The sequence below is a fragment of the Gossypium hirsutum genome, chromosome D12, assembly GCF_007990345.1.
Source record: "Gossypium hirsutum isolate 1008001.06 chromosome D12, Gossypium_hirsutum_v2.1, whole genome shotgun sequence".
NCBI lineage: Eukaryota > Viridiplantae > Streptophyta > Magnoliopsida > Malvales > Malvaceae > Gossypium > Gossypium hirsutum.
Window position 1 is genome coordinate 50058429 of NC_053448.1, and position 17925 is coordinate 50076353.

The window sequence follows — 17925 nt, forward strand, 5'->3', positions numbered from 1 at the left end:
AATTGCAGGAGTTCAGGGACTTCCTTTATTTTTCATTTTTTCACAACTATCTCCGAAATCTTGATCTAAAATATATAATTACTCGTTCATTAGCATATATTTCAGTTCCAATTCATTTCACAATTTATACCTTTCAATTTTTTGAATTTAAACAATTACCCCAACTTTTACAACTTTTACAATTTAGTCCATTAACTAGTTAATCTATCAAATCAACAAATTTTTCTCAATTAATAATTTATTCAAATATTCTAGGCTATCATAAAACCCTTAATAAAACAAAAATTTAATACCAAGCCCTAATATTCTAACCATTTTCACAATTTGATCCTAACATCAATATTTAACAAAATCACTTTATAATATCATTATACAACAAAATTAATGTTCTAAACCCACTTGATATTAATAATTTCTTTCAATATACTAATTTAGACAATAAAACAATTCATTTCATGCAATTTTGTTACTTTTGGCATTTTTACTAAATTGCCCCTAAAGTTTTATTTTTATTCAATTTAGTCCCTGAGCCTAAAACATGCAAATTAGCCTTTTTTAATGAAAATCCATGCTAGTTGAATATTCATATATATATTTTCCTCCTCCTCCTCTCCATTCCACATCCTTAATGTATATAACATGCATATATGTAATATTATCTATAATTCCACTATTTAGTTATATGTTCATATCAAAACTGTTCACTTGAGTCATAATCACTAAATTATTTATATATTGAGCTAAATAATTCTAAATTAAGATCCTCTTGATGTTTTTTAAACTAGACTAAAATATCTTTCTACCATAAAATTTTTAGAATTTATAGTTTGGCCAATAAGTACAGTAAAATTTTCAAATTTATCCCTGTTCTGCAGTTTGACAGCTTCGACCTTTCCTTATTAAAAATCAATTATCTCTTAGTACGGGGTTTGGATGATGTTTCCATTTATTTCTCTTGGAAACAAACTCATTAAAAATTTCAACATATAAATTTAAACCCCTAATTATTTTTTTACAATTTTTTATGATTTTCCAAAGTCAGAACAACGGAACTCGAAATCAATCTGACCCTATCTCACAAAAATTCATATATCTCATAATATGATATTCTTTTGCTTACACCGTTTCTTTTATGTAAAACTAGACTCAATAGGATTTAATTTAATACTTTAATTAAACTTTAATTCAATTTCTATAATTTTTGGTGAATTTTCAAAGTTAGACTACTGCTGCTGTCCAAAACTATTTTAGTGTAGAATGTTGATAACCAAATTTATAACACCCTCCTTTCCTTTCTCTACAATATTTCCTATCACTTCCTATTATTTCCCTTCACTAACTTATCAAGAACATAGAACCTTATATAATAAAACTCTACTTTAACATCATTTTCATACTTTTTTAATAATATCAAACTCTATAATCTTTAACTTGATTTTCTCTCTCCTCCAGCTTCTATTTCTTGAATCTAACTTGATATTCTAGCTCCCTATAGTCTCCTTATTATATTTCTCTCTTGGTAGCTATGGATATTCTTTTGATTTCTAAGTGAAAATGGTGAATTTTTGGTAAAAGGACTAAATTGTAAAGAAAGAGAAATTTCTTTCTTATCTTCTCTTCTCTTCTCACGTGGGTGCATGGAAAGATGATGAAAATTCTTCATCTTTCTTTCCTCATATACTAAATAAAATAATAAAATATCTCATTAAAATATTAATAAAATAATATTTATCTAATTAAATAATTATAAAATATCATCAAAATATCTCTAATATCATCATTACCTTCTAAAGTTCTCTCTCTTTCTAATTGACCATTTTGCCCTTTATGATCTTTTAAAATTCTATCATTGAGTCATAATTTGGTAAAATTATGATTTAGTCCCTCATAATTCTTTACCTATTCAATTTGTCATAATTCTTCCATTTTCCTTAGTTTCTAGGTCATTCCACCCTTAAAATATTTACACTATTGGTTCTTCAACTTTTTCATATTTACACTTAACCCCTCAAATTTTGAGTATTTACTCTCGGGGAACAAAACTTTTCTCACTTTTGCGATTTAATCCTTTCTTGAATTAATATGTTATAATATACTTCCCAATGTTGACATAACTCAAAACTTCCCTTTTTGTTACTTTATTTTCTTATTTTACTATATTAAGGATAATATCTTACTTTCTTACTGTAGTAATTTTCGGGGTATTACAAATTATGGAAACACTCTCAATAGGATCTACTTATGTGAGTGGAAGTATGACTGCTTCTATGAGCTCAATGGCTTGGTTTTAACATCACTCATAAAAAGAGGTTACAAACATATGACCATAATAGTATCATTGGATACTGTGCATTGACTAATGTTAAAATCATTGTGTGAGATGTGTTCAGTTAATCGAATAGAATAGTTGGTTTAAAACATAGTCTAACTTGAGATTTCGATTAACTTTAAAATGTTTTCACTAAGTGAAAGTTCAATCGTAAGACACCTTCGTATATGTAATTGATTTCCATGATTATCAAAATCTAGAATATTTTGAAAATTGAAAGGGTAAGATTGTTGGAGCGTTTTCAAAATATAATAATGTTCCAATAGTTACAAATGAAAAGTTGTAAGAAACTAAAAGTTAAAAGTTGTCACTTTTCATGTTGATAAGTGATGTCTTTTGAATACCAAAGGTTATGTCACTTGATTTAATAATTATGTCTAATTAAGAGGATTGCCTCTCCATAAATATACATATTGAATAGTTATGTCTTTATGAAGAGACATGAAAACTCATATAAATAGGAGTGAACTTTTTTTTGCATAATTAAAAAAAAAACCCCTTCGAAACAAAAGTTTCTTTATCCTTCTTCATCTTCTAAGATTCAAAGATTGTTTTATAAAGAATTGCTATAAAAGTTCTCTATAAAATTTGATACTTTTTACTATGCTTTGCTTAGTGCTTAGTAGACTGTTTTCATCAATGCAAAATGTAGATTATATCCTCAAGGTTCATTTACTTTTAACTCTTTTACACACCAAAATATAGGTGGGGGCAAATAAAACCTTAAAGAAATTGGCATGGTTACACGCCTTGAAGCCTTCGATTAATTTCTCATAAGTTTATTTTTATCCCCACACACCAACATCTATTGATTCTTGCTAGTCAATATTGTAAATACAAGCCTTTAGTCAATTCTTGCTAGTTTTTCTATTAAATTTAGTAAATTCTTGTTGATTCTTGGTAATAAGGACTCTGTTACTTCAACCAATGGTGATAAATCTAGTAATGCCTCTTAAAATCTTGCAACAAACTAACACCATATGTTTAAATGAAACAAACTACTTACTTTGGAAGCAACAAGTTAATTTTACAACTTTGAACCATGTGTTGCACAAATATCTTGATGCATGGTACACTAAAAGTTCCTGAGTTTACAATAGATACTAGTGGAAATACTATTATGGGTCTAAATACAAAGGCAATTGACTCGATTATCGATTATTGTTGCATTTGTTGAGAAATTCCTTATCTACAAAGGCATGAAGATCCAATGATGATTATCAATTATCGATTATTGTTTGATCCACTCCAATTGGGCCCATTCTTAGCTGAAAGAAACATATTCTTGAATTATCGTTGTGAACTAATATGATGGGTGCTACCCCATGCCCCATTCCCATGATCATAACTTCTTTGTTGACCGCCAAAGATGGAGATCCAATGATGCTGTTACAAAGTATCAATAGGTTGATGGTGCACTTTAACACATATGCACTACAAGGCTTGGCAAATTAAAGCAGTTCATATAGTAGTCTCACACTACACATTGGAAGGCTGTCAAAAGAGTACTTGGCTATTTCAAAGGGGTGATAAATCATGGTTTACTATTCAAGCCATACATTGAGCCTAGCTTTGTGGGTTATTTAGACTCAAACTGGGGAAGCAATATTGATGATCAAAAGGTCCACTATTGCCACTGCCTTTTCTTGGGTAGTAACCCAATTGCTTGGAGCTTAAAAAAACAAAGTGTTGTAGCTTGTCTGTTAGCGGAGGCTAAGTACAAAACCCTTACTAATGCCATGTGTGATGTGTTGTGGATGTCATTCATGTTGAATGAATTAGGTATTGATTTTACAAGGGCACTGGTGATTTAGTGTGACAATAATAGTGCTATCACACAGACAACTAATCTAGTTCAACGTGCTAGCATAAAACATGTTGAGGTTGACACGTGCTTTGTGAGGTAAAAAGTAGAAGGATTGGTGCATGTTAATTATGCTATTGAAATTAACCACGAGGTGTGGCATGATAATTGCTCACCTTATCCCTTAATCATGTGGTGAGAGGTTCAATCATCGCTTATGGAAATAGAGTACATTTTATGGCCAATAGTTTACCTCTTTGAAGAGCTCCCATGACCAAGAAATTAATCTTGCTATCAACGGTGGATACCCTAATTTCAACTAAAAAAATAACTATGCTCTTTAACAAGTTGATGTCACAATTATTAAGTCACTCTCATCAAATTTCTTTCTTCAACTTCACAAATGTCCTAGAGTATGTTCCTCTCATGAGGTAGTTGAGAGTTTACAAGTTCTTAAAAGATGAGATAAGTAGGGTGAATGATAAGGTATTAGTTACTATTGTTAGCTATGAGTATATATTGTTGTTGAAAGCTTTTGTAAATGGTTGTAAGTTGTTAAGAAATTGAAGGGTTGTAGCTACAACTATAAATGCCAACCCTCAGACTCAATTAATGACAATTTTCAAACTCTCTCATAAATACAAAATTCATTCTTTCCTCTCTCAGAATTCTCCTCTTTCTTTCTATTTCTTAGCTCAATCAATGTACAGCTGCTGTGTTCATGGTGTTTTCCATCACTCTGAAATAAAAAGAGCTAAACAAATACAACAAGAACCTTAAAAAAATATTTAAAAAAGAGACATTAATAGGGGAAAATCAATTGGACTCCCTAAAGACCCGTGGCCATGCAAGGTAACTTTAGGAATGCATGGTGCATAATAAAAGAAAGCTACCCAACATCAAACATGAATCCATACAAAGATCATTTGGAACTTTGGCTAGAGGGGATGAAATCACTAACGTACGTCTATGTTAGGACAAGCGTTCGAATTGGATATTGGAAGTTTACATACTACTTACTATTGTATCAAGATTTTGATAATTGATTTCGGTACAGAAGAAGTCCAAGGGAAATGTTGAAAATGTTGACATTCCAACCTTGAGCATTTCGGATGTTACCTCTTACACGTGGTTACGTTAATTAATCAACTAATTTTTTTTTTTATCAAAGAGAACTCAAAACCTAATATCAACAAAGATTTAAATAATATAAATCGTTTGCTACTGCACCGATAATTTTGATCTTTAACCAAAACAGTTTTTAATGGGCAACTAGATCTGATCCGATCCATACTTCAGTAGGGTCCGTCTGGTCCTAAGATTTCAGGCAGTTGATTTTATCGTTCCTGATTACATAAGCTCTTCCTTTTTGATATCTTGCTATTCTATGGCTCCAATTACATTTCAAAGTTTGAAACAGCTAGGTATGTATCCTCATTTCCTGGCTTTTAAGTAAAGATATTTGATTGATTTTATCCAGCTTAGATTAGGAGTAAATCCAAGTCTTGATTAAGAATCTTGTATGCTGAAATCTGTCATCAAAAGCTAGGAAAATGAGTTGGAAGTGATAGGGATTTTGTCTTAGATTAGCTTGGTCAAATATAATGACTATTGACTCACCCAAATACCCATATCTCAAAAAAAAGGGAGAGTTATTGCTTTCTACAAAACAGATCTGTATTTGGAGATAGCAGAAATGTGATGAAATTATGAAAGAAAAGAAAAACAGCGTCTTGCTCTCCTTCGACCTGACTCCTTTCGAATTCAATGATAAAAAACTGAGGTGTCCTTGAGAAAGGAAGGATTGACTCCTGAAAGTCAAGCCGCTGTTCAGGTTCTGATCCATACCACTATGCAGTGTTAAAACTCCCAGGGCTCCCAAAGAGTCGGCAGGCAGATATTACTGGGTTAAGGTTGATTTTACGTTAGTCAAAAGTAACTTAGCAACCAATTAATTAACACCATTATAGCGAAAGAATCTATTCATTTAAAGATTGAATTGCAATCCCTAGTGGGATCTACTAAATTCTGATGACCCTCTAACATTGTAATGATTTATATGTAAAAGTTGAGTTTGCAGAAGCACTCGACATTGAGCCATGGCCAACAACAACAGTGTAGACTCCCTAGAATCCAAGGAAATGCACCGCTCTTTGCCATCCTTTTTCTATTTTTGATTCTCACTGTGGACAATATTAATTACGTTCGCTAGAGTGATAAAAAAAAAAGTCTGGTTTTCACAAAACCACAGTTTGAAACAAGGATAAAACAAAAATCTTTGTTTTACTTCTACCCCAAAACATAAATTCATAGTCAAAAGTGGGGGGTCAGGGGTCTCCTCCACAAATCCTCCAAACCACACTTCATCATATATATTGCATTATTAGACCCTACGATTGATTATTATTATTATTATTAGTTGCATTTTGAAGAGATTATAAATATTTTTAACAAGTGAAGAGTGGCCAATATATATAGTTAAAAGATATACCCTTCCCACTGCTCTCAATCATTCCAAACCTGTTCTCCTTCACTTTACAGATTATCGCTCTCTCTAGTAACAATTATAAACCTTACGCACCAGGTAGACATAATATCATAAGCATCAAGGTTTCAAGTTTCAACCCTGATACAATGTTGAAGAAGTCATTCCATCACCGGAATGGTTCCGGCGAGCTCGACGTGTTCGAAGCGGCTCGGTATTTCTCAGGGTACAATGAAGCAGCGAGCTACAATTGTGGAACATTAATCAGCCAAAAGGTAACGCGGGACGAGAGGCAGCCATTGAAAGGAGATCGGATCAGCTTGGATGTAGCGATGAGAAGAAACCCTCTTCTTCACCAGTCTCATTTGGTGGAAAAACATGCCAAAGAGAAGAAACACAAGCAACCAAGCTCCCCAGGTGGTAAACTCGCTACCTTCTTGAACTCTCTTTTCAATCAAACAGGTTCCAAAAAGAAGAAAAATTCGAAATCCACCACACAATCCATGAAAGATGAAGAAGTGAGCCCTGGTGGGAGAAGGAAAAGGAGGATTAGTATCAGCCATTTTCGTAGCTCTAACACGGTTGATACCAAGTCCTTTTATTCTTCTTCAAGCTCTGGTTTCAGAACTCCACCTCCTTATACAGCCACACCTACAAAAAGGAATGAGACATCGAAGCTCATTGATGGGTTCTTAGAAAAGTACAAGACTATCGAACCCCATCATCAGGATAAGAATATGAACATTAGGGTTGATCGATATCAATCAGAAGAGAAAGATTTCAGTAAGTTGTGTGAGGTTGATGATGGTGCAGATACTGATTCAAGCTCTGATCTTTTTGAGTTGCAAAGCTATTCAAGTGGTTTGCCTGTGTTTGAAACTACAAACATGGATAGCTTCAAGAGGGGAGCACCGGTTTCCAATGGTGCCCTTTGAGACTATACTCTTTTTCAAACTTTGGCTTCATTTGTTTTTCATCTTCATTAAAGACTGTGATAATTAACAGATATTGAATGCTTTTCATTTTTCTGTGTGTACAGTTTGGAATTTGTTTGTTTGTCTTTCCTTTTCCAGCCACTTATTTTCATGGATTAATGCATAAACCTCAAAAGTCCTCCATTTCTTTTGCTCGCTTAGATTGTGCATGATTAATGATTATCCACTAAATTAATGGAGAAAACCCAACAAAAGCCATCATCACGTCACATTAATTAATATTTCCTAATCAGAACGTGTGATTCATATAAACCTTATTTTCTCTACACGAGCATGCCGTAATACATTGAATCACAGGTGAATGATAAAATTTGTCTCCAATGTCTAGAATGTTATTTCTAAACTAAACTGTATGAATCAAATAAACTACATCCAAATTCATTAAGTTTTTGCATGCCTGATTTATAGGCTCATCTTCCAAACCTGCAGGAACAAAGTTTTTTCTTTTTGGTGAATGCAGGAACAAAGTTAATACCACTGTCTAATCTATATATCTAGAGTTAAGTTCAGAAATCAAACTTCTTTTTCCGCAATTTCAATTAACTTAACTTACAAGGCTTCCTAGAATTCATCATTATTCTTACATGTAGAGAAATGTCTGAATCTTTATCTGATATAGATGCAATGATGAACAATGGTGGGTTAAGCAGTAGGGAAGTTGTAAAGCATTGAAGGGTAAAACTTCGTACGGACGTACGTCTTATCATTCCAATAATGTAACTTCCACTTTAAACCCCAAATTATTAAGAGTTTTGATTAATGCCAACAACATTAAATTCCTGTGCAATCAGACAACTAAACATACAAAGACATGTATTGTTTATTAAACTATATAGATGCAAGTTTTGCTTGCTTATAATAATTAAGAATTAAGAACCAACTTTTGTGCCTTTAGATTATATTTTACAAGTTGATCCAAGAGTCCTTTTCAAAATTCAACTCATGCGTATAAAGCTAGTAGTGTTTTTTTTTCCTCTACGCTTTCCTTAGTGTCACTTGGAATCAGAATAAAGGTCTAACGCTAAATCGATGATGAAACCTATTGATAGCCTTTTAGAAAGAATGATGCACAAAAATGATGTATGTACTGTAGAGCACTAAAAAAGCCTATATAGGAGGGCATGATAGACATCAATGATGCATGGGGGCAACCTAGCTAAGGGTCCAGCAAACCATGTCGCATCCTAATGGATGAGATAGGTCTACGCAGTGATTTTTTTTCAAAGTAAATGTGATTTTATGAAGTTTGGCTGGAAATATTGCTTGCTTTGTTTGAATATCGGATCTTCCCTAAGCAATTACTCATTTAGACTTCGAATAGTTTAGAAACAGAAAAAATATCAGGAAGAATCTTAGAAAATAAATGAGTCGTTGTAGTATAGTGGTGAGTATTCCCGCCTGTCACGCGGGTGACCCGGGTTCGATCCCCGGCAACGGCGAATATTAATTTTTTCCTATCAAAAAAAGTTTTTGGATTTTGGACAAACTCCAGATATTGCATGGGTAAAATAGTAGAAAACTACCAAAAATCAACAAGTCGTTGTAGTATAGTGGTGAGTATTCCCGCCTGTCACGCGGGTGACCCGGGTTCGATCCCCGGCAACGGCGAGTAACTTTTTCTTTAATCAAATAAAGTTTTTAGAATTTCGAGGGAAATGACGCATTTCAAGATTTTAGTTCCCGCCATTTAAAATGCCATCTCTTCGTCTATCTTGAGAATGCTCTCTACTCGCTTATTGTTAGTTGTTTGGAAATCCTGCTTTCTTCTCATTTCTTTGAATGGCGAAAACTAAAGAAGGAGAACAAACAGCGAAATTAGACGATCTGGAGATCGTTTCCATTGGATCTGTATACAAAGGTCCCTGGGAGAAGAAGTATTGGAGCTCCTCTAGGGTTTGTTTGCTTTTCTATTTGCAATTTATTCGACATTCTCACGGTGTATGATTTTTTTTTGTGTGTAATCAATATAGATACCTACCGAATAACTTGATTGAAAACTAAAGAACTCTGGTTGATTGCCGGTGTCTCTAATAGTAGCATATTTTTCTGCAAGTACGGTGTAAATTTGTAATTGAAATTTAGGAACTCCTAATCTTCGATCCTAACAAGTTTTGGCTAATTAAAAATATATATATTTGAACTAACAGCAGAAAATTGAAGTAAATTGTTATGGACTAATGGTGTTTCATTTAAGTGGATTTAACCTTGTTAATCTGTAGGGTAAAGATCGATATCCTTATCCTGTGGGCTATCAAGCTGTTCGGGCTCACAATGGAAGCACTTATAAGACAGAAATTCATGAAGGTCCTAGAGGGCCTTTGTTTGTGGTGAGTAAGCAGGCATGATGGTTTTACCTAGCACTTGCATCTTGTTTTCCATTGTTACTTTTTTAAGCGAATAACCAAGCAAAAGTGTGCCTCTATTTTCATGCAGATCTCCTGTGATGGGCAATCGTGTTCTGGACAAACTCCAGATATTGCATGGGAGAAATTTCAGAAGATGGGTTGCCCACATTTGAAGATATGGCATGGAAAGAGATTCTCATGCAAGATAGACGGCGTGGAGGTATAACTTGGTGGTGCTTCCATAGCACTCTGAAGTTGCATTTTCCTTAGCCCTCCTTTTTTGGTTAATTGCATTGCTATTTACAACTTTAGTACGGACAATTGCGGCTTTGGTGATATCATCTTTATGTTCTTATTTTGTTGTCATATCTGGTATCTGGAAAGCATATTCCACCTAGATGACAATTCATTCTACTTTTTCTTGTTTTCTACTTGTTTATCAGAATTATAAAACTCTCTTCTGTCAAATCCAATTTATTTGTCAATGTTCACTTTGGTCTCTAGATTGAAGATTTCTTATAGAAGAGATGCATCCTAATTTGAACAAGATGATCTAGGGGTTGCTCTGGTGAAGAATAGCTAAGCTTGTGGAAATCCTTTGAGTTACTGTCTTGTTCTTTCATCTTTATATGGTTACCTTAAATATTACCCTCAGAGTCGCTTAGATTGAGAGTGATTAACATGATAAAGATCAAGCTCTGACATCAATTTGAAGCAGTATAATGTGGAGCATTTAAGCCGATCTTTTCTCTTCGATAGATTTTTCACTGGGTGGCTCAGGTTGTTGTATTCTTTGTAACGAATGCAATAAAGGTGCTCTATAGTATTATTTTACAGATGTTGATGCCTTTATATGCATGCATACTGCATACATATTATAAAAACTTTCACTTATTTCTTGGCTGTTTTTTTTATTTGTGGTGCTTCTTTGAACTACTTGATGCTGTACTGTTTTGACTTGCTCAATGTTTGAAAATGTATTTCCTAACTATGGATAGGTAAAGAAAAACATAGGTAATTTCACTGAGTTTTTCTTTGCATTTTCATGCAGTTTTTTGGATTTAAAAATCCATTTGTTCAAAGGTTACTTCGGGAATTGGTGGCAAATGTCAATGGAACAGCAGAAAGGAGTTTGTTATATTCCAGCTTTTGCAATGGCGCTTCTAGAATGGATAATGATAATGGGAGCTCAACTATCTGTACTGCTTCTGATTTACTACCATACTTGGCCAGGCCACAGATCAGGAAAAAGAGAAGTACAAGGTGTGAAAAAATGCAAAGCAAGTTGGTTGACAGGCCTGGCCTTAAACGTCCCCGATCTAAGGACCTGACTTATGATGCCGAGGGTTCAAATTTAGTACCAGGGAATCAAGTGAAACATGAACATGGGTTCTTGGTAACTCATAATGCTTTGGAAGATGAAATTGACAGATTTCCCGAAGCATTGGCAGTGCACTCTAAATCAGCAGGGAAAATTGTAGAAAACTCCCCAGCCAAAGATGGTTTTCCATCAAAATCTGTTGATTTTGTGGGTCATGATGGTGAGAATGAAGCCAAGGGCAAGTTTATTAGTACTCAAAACGAAAAATTCACTAGAGTAGCTAACATTGCATATAAAGAGGTAAGATTGTCTATCATGTCTTATTTTCATTTGGTTCTGCCCATGTTGAACATCTTGTTGAAATCATGTTCCCTCTATCTTCTTGCAAAATTTAGGTACTTACTGCTTGAATTAGTCTTACCATCTGGAGCTAGCTTTTAAGAGCTATTTCCTCAGAATTATCACCCTCTTCCATTTTGGGGGCAAATTATGTGAAATCATGGTTTTATAATCAGTTGATGCAGTTTTTGTTTTGCTATTACAAGTAACATTAGTTGCCACAATATTAGAAACGTTCTTAACTTCTTACAGTTGGATAGGTCACAAGATACTGTACTGGAAGGATTCTGTTTTCCTATAAAAACAGATGACAGACCTGAAGATTCATCATTTCCAAATGACTCCATGGGCATAAATGATGTCCATCTTTATGCACCTGATACTTTGGATTTTGAAGGTAGTTCTTATCTGCAGTATATACTACATTGTAACCCAGGTTTTCTTTTACATTTATAATTTATCATTCTTAGCATCCACCTTATTAGGCCACAACATCTATGCAGATGATAGGACAAGTGTTGCTTCAGGTGCAAAGGACATAACTGGCAGTATGAAAGAAGAGTTAATCACTACTAATATGGTTAATTCTGATGGCTTGGTGACTGAGTCTCATCAAGAAGAAGAAATAGGCACATCTAATTCAAATACAGGTTCTGAAAAAAGTGAGTTTGATTCGGTAGGTCAGGAAATGGCTAAGTTGATGATGACTGTTTTACTTCCTCAAGCTGTTCCATTGCTTAAGGAGTCCTCAAAGAAGAAAAAGGAAACAATTAGCCCATGCAATGTATTGCCTCATGTGATGAACTCTCGAGAGGACAACATTGTCACTAACCATTTGTTGAACCTTCCATCTTCAGGTACTGTTAAATTTTATAAATTTTGAAGTTTTCTCTGAACATATTCATCTTGGCATGTAGCATCCAACACCTCGAGTCCCTAGACTTTGTAGCTTCATGTTAATCTATTCTTGCTAGCTCATGAGTTTTTTCTGCTAAAACTGCTGCCTTCATTCTAACAGAGGATGCACGTACAGAACAGGACACAAGAATGCATATCCAAGGTTTAGACCACGGTTTAGTTGTGCCAAATCTTGAACACTTGAACTCTGTTATTCTTGACAGTTTTGAGAATAGTCAGGGAGGGGATCATGTAGCTAGCCAAGCTATATTGTTTTCAAAAAGTTTGGAGGTTAATCAGACTAGTTTCAACAAAGAAGCATTTGATTCCAACATCCAGGAACAGCTTTTTAGCATCAAACCGAATCAGGAAACACCAGTTTGTTGTGGCGGGAGCTCTGGGGACCAAGACACCATCTGCCACAAGGAAGTAAACATGGCCGAGTCTGTTTTAGAGTGTGCATCTCCAATCATGAAAACTCTATCTGAAGATATCCAGGGTGTTTCCATAACTTTGGATGAAAACTCAGCAGATATTGAAAACCATTCCAAGCAAAAGAAGCCCAAGAATGCACTTAATTGTGCTGAAGGTAATGAAGTTCAACCAAGCTTGAAATTTTAGCTTTCAAATTTACTTTTAAGTCCTCACAGGGCAAGCCTTACCTCCTAAACTGATTGACAAGATATCAATCTAGCTTGGAATGAAAACTACCTAGTTTCCTACTAGCCTGCAACCTTTACCCAAAGTTTAACTTCCTGGTTAGAAACTGTTACTCAGAACAGAACTTACATTGAAAGCTGTATATCATGCAATTTACTGAATTCCTGATAGTTTACATGGAACTCCATGATAATTTCTAGTATTTATTTTTGTTTCAGTTAATCATGATTTTGATGATTTTCAATTTGAAGCAAATAATCATGTTTCTGCAGTTGTGGATGCTAATGATATTAATTCAAGAGGAATTGCAAGTTCATTGAAAATATCAGGGAAAGACAGTAGTGCTGAAACCAGGGCTCCTACTACTAACTCTTCCCATCAAGACCAAAATAAAGTGTATACCAGAAAGAAAATCTCAAAGCAAGCTTATTCAACTAGAAAATACGTTGGTCCTCTATCTGAAAGTATCATATGCAGAAATTCTGGAGATGATTATGCCCCTAATAACTCTGCTATGCCAGGAACTTCACTTGTTTCAAAGAGTTGTCACTCTTCTGATGACAAACCATGCAATAGAGATGTCTTTGGTAATACACCCATGCTTGAAGGACAATCCTGTGGATTGCCTACGGAGAAAACTACTGCGTATTGCAAACCTGAAATCAATAATATGCCACCTATTCTATCTAATGAAAACCAAAAGTTGACTTGTGCATCTAAAAAGGATGCATCTTGTTTACTCAATCAACCTGTTTCACTTGAAAGGGGGTATCAAGAAAATTGTTACAAAGAGAGGTTTATTGTAGAAAACGGCTGTTCTGCATCGTGTCAAAATCAGGTGACTAGTTTTTGTGACAAGAACTTATCTACGGCAATGGAAGTTCAAGGTGGTTCAGGTGTCAACCATCATGGGCGTGTAGAGCTTAGTAGTGATCTAAGGGGCATTGTCAACCTTGTAGGAGGTTATTTTCATCCTTTGCCGATTTCATCAGTATTGCTGGGTACAAAAGGAAATGAAATCCACATTTGTGTTTCATGTGGTCTTCTTGTAGATACGGACAGAACCTTGTTCATCTACAAGGTAGCTACTGAAGTACCAAGGAAAGGATGCCCTTCTTTTGTTGGCTACACATCAGTAGCGTTACCATCTTCTGAAGTAAGCTTTAGTGGGCAGATATGTTTTTATTTATAAATTCTTCATCTATTTCTATTGCACTTATTGATTCCTTGACATGGTGCTTATCTGGTCTGTGATAATCTTTTTGACAATTTCTTTTGTTCTTTCCTAGATTGGTGTAGAAAAATGTGGCTTACAATTTACCCCAGATGGGCAATGTCTTGTTTTACTTGACAGCATTAAAACACCTTATTGCAGGTTAACTGTTTCTTTAGGTCTCTATCATGTCAAACTGATTTGAAACAAATATTATGCTAATATCAGAATTATTTTCTTAGGGAAGGGAGAATAGATTGTATCTGCTCAATTTGTTTTTCAGGCTGCTTGAAGGAGAATGCAGTAAAAATTGTGCGGGTGAATCCTGGTTATGTTTCTTTGGTTGCAAAATTGGAGACAGTTGAAAGTGTGCTATGTATACTGGTTTGTGAAAATGACTATCTTCTTGCTGCTGGAAAGAGTGGGAGACTGTATCTTTGGGCCATGAATTCAACATGGAGGTGAATGTCTTTCCATTCCCTCTATACAAATTTACCTCTTTATTCTTATAGCAGATTGTAGTCTTTTTTGTATTGTTCTGAGAAGCACCTAATAGGTTTCATATTATAGAAACAGACATATACTGCTGAATATTCAGCTGTTGTAAGTGTAAGAATGCTTTTTATAATTTGAAGATAGATTGTGGAACCTTTCTCCCTTTTTCATTCTGACAATATGGTCCCTTGCCTATTTACTTTCAATGAATCATGCAATTTTACCGATCTTGTTCACTTTTTGCAGTGCATGGACAGAAGAATTTATTATACCATCTGGTGACTGCATATCCGCTTGTGTAGTGGAGTTGAAGAGAATTCCAAAGTGTGCTCATCTGGTGATTGGGCATAATGGTTTTGGGGATTTTGTTGTATGGTATGTTAGCTTCTGCTTGAAAACCATATTTTTTTATACCGTTTGTTTATTCTGACTTCTGAGTGATAGTTTGTATCTAATTGTTGGGTGGCAATGTAGAAATATTAATATATTTATAGGTATTGGTCTTTTATATCCTTGATGCAACATTTTGTGCAGAAGGGACAAGGCTTCAAAGGGGCTTTCTTGTATTTGCCTCTCCACGTAAAATCTGATTAGCTACTGATAATAGGTTTTACTTCTCAGGGATATTCTGAAAAGGGTCATTATCTCAAGATATTCTGGTTCAGGCGATCCAATCAAGCAATTCTTACCGATCAGTTTACTTAGTTGGCAGCCTGTTTTCAGCTACGATGACATGAAAGAGCGCATTGATGAAATCACCACATCAACAAAATTTTGGTTTTCCAAACATAAGGATAGTTCTTTTCTTCCATTAGAGGGGAAAGATGTTGCTATCTGGCTTCTTGTCTTGACTAATTCTGATCCTCAGCATGAACATTTATCAAGTAATGGCCTAGCAAATACATCCAGATGGTGGAGGCTAGCTTTGCTGGTGAAGGACACGATGATCTTGGGAAGTACACTAGATCCAAGGTGCTTTAAAGTTCTTTTTACATCTAATATAAACTAGGCTTTTTTGGTTTCCTAAAGAGATGTAGAGTTCATAAAATGGAGTCAGTCTTGTTTCTTCTGAAGGCAGCAAGTAACCTGTTTTTCTTGTATCAGATATTTCCCTTTCTGTGTTTGTAGTAACCAAAAGAAGTCTGGGAACTGCTCATACTGAATGTTAGAATATATGAGAATGTTTTTACGCATATGCAGCTGTTACATGTGGTATTAGAGAATTATTGTATCAATTTATGGCTACTGTAAACACTTGAAAGAAAAAAGAAGTTTCTGAGACTTTAGCAAGCAAATGTGTCAAATAATTGTTGAACTTTATTTTACAGGGCTGCTACAGTTAGTGCGTCACTTGATCACGGGATCATGGGAAGAGATGATGGTTTAGTGTATATGTGGGAATTGTCCACCGGAGCTAGACTTGGCGTTTTGCATCATTTCAAAGGTATGTAATCTGCCTCTACTTAGTCCAGGGGACGATATTAGAATTTAAATCAAACCCATTCATGGACCTTTACTAAACAGCGTGTAAGTCTTTGTTGCTTGGACTTGGGTGATTACTGTATGGAAATACATGTCTATATTCAGTATTTTTCCAAGTTTTCCCGTGAATTCATAGTATCTTTGGAGGTTCATATTTCTATACTCGCATCTAGATATGGATTGGATATTGGTATTTGAAGAAACGTGCATCTATAATAATTGCAATGTCTAAATATGTATCGGATAAGTTTATATTCTGATTATGAAGAACATAGAAGATTCATTGGATTGATTGTGATGATCCTGGATGGATCTGATTCCAGAAGTTTTCACACTTGAAATTTGCTTCAATGTATATACATACATTTCTGATTTTAGACAGAGTGATTGCATCTTTTCCTTTACGGAATATCAGGTGGGCGTGTTTCGTGTATTGCAACAGATGAGTCGAGGCCAGAAGTTGTGGCTGTGGCTGCTGATGATGGACAGTTGCTGCTCTATCTACACAACCAAGAAAACTTAGTAAAGAAGTAAGTAGCAAATAAGGTTGCTACTCTTCCATGATTCTCTATTGTTTAAACGTGTAACTGCTCTATCTACACAACCAAGGAAACTTAGTAAAGAAGTAAGAAAAGTAGCAATTAAGTTGGCTACTCTTCCGTGATTCTCTCTTGTTTAAACGTGTAACTTTGTTGTTGATCGTAATAGTGCAACACAGATCTCAGTATAATTGTTTCAAACATATTCTTTTTCGCCCAACTGTGTGTGTGCTCTGATTTATTTGATTTTGAATTATAATTTAATAGTAAAAACTTTTATATTATTTATTTTCAATTAAAATTAAAATATATTTTTAGTTTTTATTATATATAATAAATAATTTGTGTTTTTACATCAAACCAAAATGAATTTGGAAAAAAAAAAGTTAAAAGAAAAAATAAAGAAAAAATCAGAGCGTATAAATGCAATTTTTGCTGCGACGTCTCCAATTTTAAGCTTTAAAGAAGTACCATCTAAATTTAACTTTGTTACAAATTCCAGTTACAAGATCTTACATGGCACGGGATTTATAAAACCATTAGAAATTAAAGAAATTCTAGTTTATTTTAGTAATTAATATTAGTGAAAGTCAAATCACTAATGAAGTATTGATATGATCATTTTTTTATTGGCATAATAATCAGTTTAATCCTTTATTTTTTACAAATTTCATCAAATTGGTCTTAATTCAAAAATTTTCAATAAATTTAACCTTCAACTTTATACTTTATGTAAATTTAGCTTTGATTTTAAGAATTCAAAATTAAAAAATTAAAAAAAATAAAAACAAAATTTATTAAAAAGTTTCATTTGTCAATAAAAATACATAAGATTTTATAAAAATAGATACAAAACTATAAATAAATGAATATCCATTTTGCTCTTTTTCTAACATGAAATTTATTAAATAATATATATTTAAAAAAAACACATAAATAAGACTTAAACCAGATTCAAACTTTTTTTATTTTTAATTTTATTTTATAAATACCGAATTAGAAATTTGTTTTTTTTTTCGAT

The 17925-nt window shown here is 34.0% G+C and overlaps 2 protein-coding genes and 2 non-coding genes across 8 annotated transcripts; all 4 read left to right on the forward strand.

The window, feature by feature from the left end:
- Positions 1 to 5327: 5327 nt before the first annotated feature.
- LOC107946359 (protein BIG GRAIN 1-like E) lies at positions 5328 to 7739 on the forward strand. The gene is made up of 2 exons (XM_016880642.2): positions 5328 to 5557; positions 6718 to 7739. Exons 1-2 carry the CDS (start codon positions 5521 to 5523, stop codon positions 7551 to 7553), a joined length of 873 nt encoding a protein of 290 aa, XP_016736131.2. The 5' UTR covers positions 5328 to 5520; the 3' UTR covers positions 7554 to 7739.
- A 1241-nt stretch (positions 7740 to 8980) lies between these two features.
- On the forward strand, positions 8981 to 9052 carry TRNAD-GUC (transfer RNA aspartic acid (anticodon GUC)). Its single transcript has one exon. It is a non-coding gene; the product is annotated as a tRNA-Asp (tRNA).
- Positions 9053 to 9149: 97 nt separating this feature from the next.
- On the forward strand, positions 9150 to 9221 carry TRNAD-GUC (transfer RNA aspartic acid (anticodon GUC)). Its single transcript has one exon. It is a non-coding gene; the product is annotated as a tRNA-Asp (tRNA).
- A 9-nt stretch (positions 9222 to 9230) lies between these two features.
- On the forward strand, positions 9231 to 17107 carry LOC107946360 (uncharacterized). Of its 5 annotated transcripts, none has more exons than XM_041106978.1 (15): positions 9235 to 9506; positions 9833 to 9940; positions 10047 to 10178; positions 11010 to 11579; positions 11871 to 12015; positions 12122 to 12475; positions 12637 to 13104; positions 13394 to 14137; positions 14228 to 14331; positions 14465 to 14550; positions 14631 to 14849; positions 15130 to 15258; positions 15505 to 15855; positions 16212 to 16327; positions 16781 to 17107. In XM_041106978.1, exons 1-15 carry the CDS (start codon positions 9393 to 9395, stop codon positions 16897 to 16899), a joined length of 3759 nt encoding a protein of 1252 aa, XP_040962912.1. In that variant the 5' UTR covers positions 9235 to 9392; the 3' UTR covers positions 16900 to 17107. The 5 variants fall into 5 exon arrangements, with proteins under 5 accessions (XP_040962911.1, XP_040962912.1, XP_040962910.1 ...); XM_016880645.2 differs by having other exon boundaries at positions 9238 to 9506; positions 13448 to 14137; XM_041106977.1 differs by having other exon boundaries at positions 9231 to 9506; positions 13394 to 14331; positions 16808 to 17107.
- Positions 17108 to 17925: the final 818 nt, after the last annotated feature.